This window comes from Anolis carolinensis, unplaced genomic scaffold (genome assembly GCF_035594765.1).
Source record: "Anolis carolinensis isolate JA03-04 unplaced genomic scaffold, rAnoCar3.1.pri scaffold_8, whole genome shotgun sequence".
Classification (NCBI taxonomy): Eukaryota; Metazoa; Chordata; class Lepidosauria; order Squamata; family Dactyloidae; genus Anolis; species Anolis carolinensis.
The window spans coordinates 28,926,219-28,931,273 of NW_026943819.1; the positions used below are offsets into that span (position 1 = coordinate 28,926,219).

Genomic DNA, 5,055 nt, shown 5'->3' on the forward strand with positions numbered 1-5,055 from the left:
GGAGTTTATATATCTGTCCACTCTCGGCTTATACTGGAGTCAATGTTTTCCCAGGGTTTTTTTTGGTGGTAAAATTAGGTGCCTTGGCTTATATTTGGGTCGGCTTATACTCAAGTATATATGGTAACTGGTATCTATTTTTATTTCTGAAATTTACCACTCTCAGCTTATACTTGAGTACATACGGTAACTGGTATCTATTTTTATTTCTGAAATTTACCACTCTTGGCTTATACTCGAGTATATACGGTAACTGGTATCTATTTTTATTTCTGAAATTTACCACTCTCGGCTTATACTCGAGTATATACGGTAACTGGTATCTATTTTTATTTCTGAAATTTACCACTCTCGGCTTATACTCGAGTATATACGGTAACTGGTATCTAGTTTTATTTCTGAAATTTACCACTCTCGGCTTATACTTGAGTCTATACGATAACTTTAATTTTATATCCCGCTTCCGTCTCCCCGAAGGCACTTGGGACGGCTTGAACGGGGTATCAAACTGCATTAATTTGCAAGTGTAGACGCACCCACCGATAACCAGAGCGTGGTTGGCAGTGGTTTTTCCGGTCTTTCTTCCTCGCCTTCCCATTTCGATGTGGACGCAAAGCTTCCCGCAGCAAGGAGAGCAAACAACCCACATTATGAATTATCGATGCCTTAATGGCGGAGTTGCACCACTCCTTTGCAAACTTGGCAACCCTGAACTATATGCTAAGCTTTGGAAAGAAGCTGAGCCAAAATAAAATAAAATAAGACACAACCACCAGCCAGAAGATCTTTCCTTTGTTTATGCCATTGGCACATTGTCTTTTAGTGAAAAAATACTTTGGCAGAAAATACATCATACAGAACCCTGGGCGGGACACGGCACAGTCCACAAAAGGCCCGTTTCTCTCTGTTTTGGGTCAACCCTCCCAAAAATGACAGCAATCAATCAATAGAGTTCCCCATCCTCTTAAATCCCACGAGCACCCACGTTCTCAGCCTCACCAGGCCGTCTGGGTCCACGGGCGGCAGAGGATCCTCCGGAAGGCCTTGCGGAAGTCCTGGTTGAAGATGGTGTAGATGACCGGGTTCAAGGAGCTGTTGCAGTAGCCGATCCAGAAGAAGAACTTGAAGGTGACGTCCGGGATGGGGCAGCGCCTGGCCGAGCACACGGCCCGCAGGCTGTAGAGGAAGAAGAAGGGGAACCAGCAGACCACAAAGACCCCCATCACCACCGCCAAGACGAAGGTGAAGCGCTTCTCCCGGTTCAGGTGGGTCTTCCGCTTCCAAGGGTTGGCGCTCAGGGTCTTCACCCTCCGCACCAGCAGCACCTCGCCCTTGGCCGTGGCCAAGGTCTCCATGCCCGGCCAGGGTTTCTTCCCCAACTGAGACTGGGAAGGACTGGGTGATCTGGTCTTCTTCTCTTCCTGGCTCACAAAGGGATGGTCATCTTCTTGGATGGTCACCTGGTGCCCGTTGGGTTCTCCTTCCCTTTCCATCCTCAACTGATGCCCATTGGGTTCTCGTTCTTCTCCCATCCTCAACTGATGCCCATTGGGTTCTCGTTCTTCTCCCATCCTCAACTGATGCCCATTGGGTTCTCGTTCTTCTCCCATCCTCAACTGATGCCCATTGGGTTCTCGTTCTTCTCCCATCCTCAAATGATGCCCATTGGGTTCTCCTTGCTTCTTCAACTGGTGCCCATCTGGTTCTCCTTCTCCTTGCAACCTCAAATGATACCCATTGGGTTCTCCTTGCTTCTTCAACTGGTGCCCACCTGGTTCTCCTTCTCCTTGCATCCTCAAATGATGTCCATTGGGTTCATCTCGCATGGTTATCTGATGCCCATTGGGTTCTCCATCTCCTTGCACCTTCAAATGATGGTCATCTGGTTCTCCTCGTTTCATCCTCAAATTATATCCATTGGGTTCGTTTCGCATGGTCACCTCATGCCCAATGGGTTCTCCTTCTCCTTGCATCCTCAAATGATGTCCCTTGGGTTTGTCTCTCATGGTCACCTCATGCCCAATGGGTTCTCGTTCTTCTCCCATCCTCAACTGATGCTCAATGGGTTCTTGTTCTTCTCCTACCCTCAAATTATGCCCAATAGGTTCTTCTCGCATGGTCACCTGATGCCCATCATGTTCTTCTTCTCGCAGACTCAACTGATGCCCCTTGTGCTCTTCTCTCATCCTCAAATGTTGCCCGTCAGGTTCTCCTTCTCCTCGCATTATCAACTGATGGCCGTTGGGTCCTTCTCGCACCCCCAAATGATGCCCGTTGGGTTCTCGTTCTTCTCGCACAGTCACTTGGTGCCCGTTGGGTTCTCCTTCTCCCGCCAACGGTTTGGGTGAGCTTGTGATTTGGATCCGGGGCAGCTTTTTCCCCGCCTTGGCCTTCTTCGGTGCGGCCCCTTTCCGGCTCCGTCGCTTGGCGATGAAGTAGATCCGGACGTAGACCAGGATCATGATGAGGCAGGGCGCGAAGAAGGAGCAGGTGCTGGAGGAGAGGATGTACCAGGGCTGTTCGTTGAGCTCGCAGCGCTTGGCGTCCTCCTGGGCCTCGCTGGGGTTGGTGTTGAAGACCAAGGGCGGGAGGGAGATCAAGGCCGCCAGGAGCCAGACCACGAGGATGGTGCACTTGATCCTCCGTGGCGTCCGCTTGGAGTTGTACTCGATGGCTTGGCTGACGGACCAGTAACGGTCCAGGCTGATGGCGCAGAGGTGGACGATGGAGGCCGTGCAGAAGAGGACGTCCAGCGCCAGGTAGGCCTTGCACCAGACCTTGTCGAAGTACCAGTAGCCCATCAACTCGTTGGCCAAGGAGAAGGGGATGATGAGCGTGGCCACCAAGATGTCCGCGGCCGCCAAGGAGACCAAGAAGAGGTTCTGAGGAGCTTTCAAGGAGCGGCTGGTCAGCACGGCGATGATGACCAGGACGTTGCCGAAGATGGTGAAGAGGATGAGGAAGGTGGTGACGGCAGCGATGGCGGCCGTGGCTTGGACGTTGTAGCCGTCGTGGCCACCCATCACGGCCAGGGTCATCTTGGAGAAGGCAAGTCCAACCAAGACGGTCCACGGTCTCAGCTTTGCAAGGTCTTCATTTCGACTTGGCTCAGAGAAGGAGAGAGAAGCCCAACATGTGGTGTCCAAACGTCAAGAAAAGATGCTTCAATTCGGAGGTCAAGGAGAGAGAAGTTGGAGCACAACATACATTTGAAGTCCAAACATCAGGAAAAGATACTCCAATGGATATTTTGAAGTCAAGGAGAAAAAACTTGGTGTACAATACCCAACATTTGGTGTCCAAACGTCAAGAAAAAATGCTTTGGAGATCAAGTAGACAGACGTTGGAGCTCAACACACAACATTTGGGGTCCAAACATCAGGAAAATAGGCTCCAATCGCTATTTCGAAGTCAAGAAGAAAGAACTTGGTTTACAATATCCAACATTTGGTGTCCAAACGTCAAGAAAAGATACTTCGTAGACTAATTCAGAGGTCAAGGAGAGAGAAGTTGGAGCACAACATACATTTGAAGTCCAAACATCAGGGGAAAAAAATGCTCTGATGGCTATTTCAAAGTCAAGGATAAAGAACTTAGGATACAATACCCAACATTTGGTGTCCAAACGTCGAGAAAAGATGCTCTGATGGCTATTTTGAAGTCAAGGAGAGAGAACTTGGGATACAATACCCAACATTTGGTGTCCAAACGTCAAGAGAAGATGCTTTCGAGATCAAAGAGAGCGAAGTTGGAGCAGAACACACAACATTTGAGGTCCAAACATCAGGAAAAGATGCTCTGATGGCTATTTCAAAGTCAAGGAGAAAGAACTTGGGATACAATACCCAACATTTGGTGTCCAAAGATGCTTCATAGACTAATCCGGAGGTCAAGGAGAGAGAAGTTGGAGCACAACATACATTTGAAGTCCAAACATCAGAAAAAGATGCTCTGATGGCTATTTCGAAGTCAAGGAGAGAGAAGTTGGGATACCATACCCAACGTTTGGTGTCCAAACGTCAAGAAAAGATGCTCTGATGGCTATTTCGAAGTCAAAGAAAAAGAACTTCAGATACAATACCCAACATTTGGTGTCCAAAGATGCTTTGTAGACTAATCCGGAGGTCAAGGAGAGACAAGTTGAAGCACAACATACATTTGAGGTCCAAACATCAGGAAAATAGGCTCCGATGGCTATTTCGAAGTCACGGAGTAATAACTTGGGATACAATACCCAACATTTGGTGTCCAAACGTCGAGAAAAAATGCTTCGTAGACTAATTCGGAGGTCAAGGAAAGAGAAGTTGGAGCACAACATACATTTGAAGTCCAAACATCAGGAAAAGGTGCTCTGATGGCTATTTCAAAGTCAAGGATAAAGAACTTAGGATACAATACCCAACATTTGATGTCCAAACGTCGAGAAAAGATGTTCTGATGGCTATTTCGAAGTCAAGGAGAGAGAACTTGGGACGCAATATCCAACATTTGGTGTCCAAATGTCAAGAAGAAATGCTCTGATGGCTATTTTGAAGCGCTGAAAGAGGTCAAAAAGAAAGAAGTCGGGATGCAGTACTCAACATTTTGTGTCCAGATGTCAGGAAAAGATGCTTTGCCGGCTATTTCGCAGCCCCGAACGAGGTCAAGGAGCGAGAAGTTGAGCACAACAGTGACAATACCCAACATTTGGTGTCCAAAACATCAGGAGAAGATGCTCCGGCGGCGCGTTCCTTTCGGCACAGCCCTCTCCGCGGAGCCTTTGCTTAAGTCCTTTTGTCCTTTTGTCCCTGCTGAAGTTCACCCCACTGTTTCTTCGTTCTCGCTGGGAAAGTTGAGAGAGAGGCCGTGGCCGTCTCGCTTGGAGGCTCATCCGCCTTCCTTCCTCTGCCCAACCTCTCGGTGCCTTTTGAAAGCAGATGCAGGAGGAGTTGGGCTTGCTTTCCTCCTTCCCCTTCTCGCTGACGTTGGCTTGCCATCTCAGGCAGTTTTTTCAGCTCTTGACAAGCTGCGGGAGGGGAAGGGAAAGACAAAGGCAGTCAAACTGGAAGGGGATGG

General features: G+C 48.7%; 1 protein-coding gene across 1 annotated transcript; it reads right to left on the minus strand.

The window, feature by feature from the left end:
* Window positions 1-782: 782 nt before the first annotated feature.
* adra2b (adrenoceptor alpha 2B) lies at window positions 783-5,055 on the minus strand. Its single transcript, XM_062961056.1, has one exon. It carries the CDS (start codon window positions 3,036-3,038, stop codon window positions 996-998), a length of 2,043 nt encoding a protein of 680 aa, XP_062817126.1. The 5' UTR covers window positions 3,039-5,055; the 3' UTR covers window positions 783-995.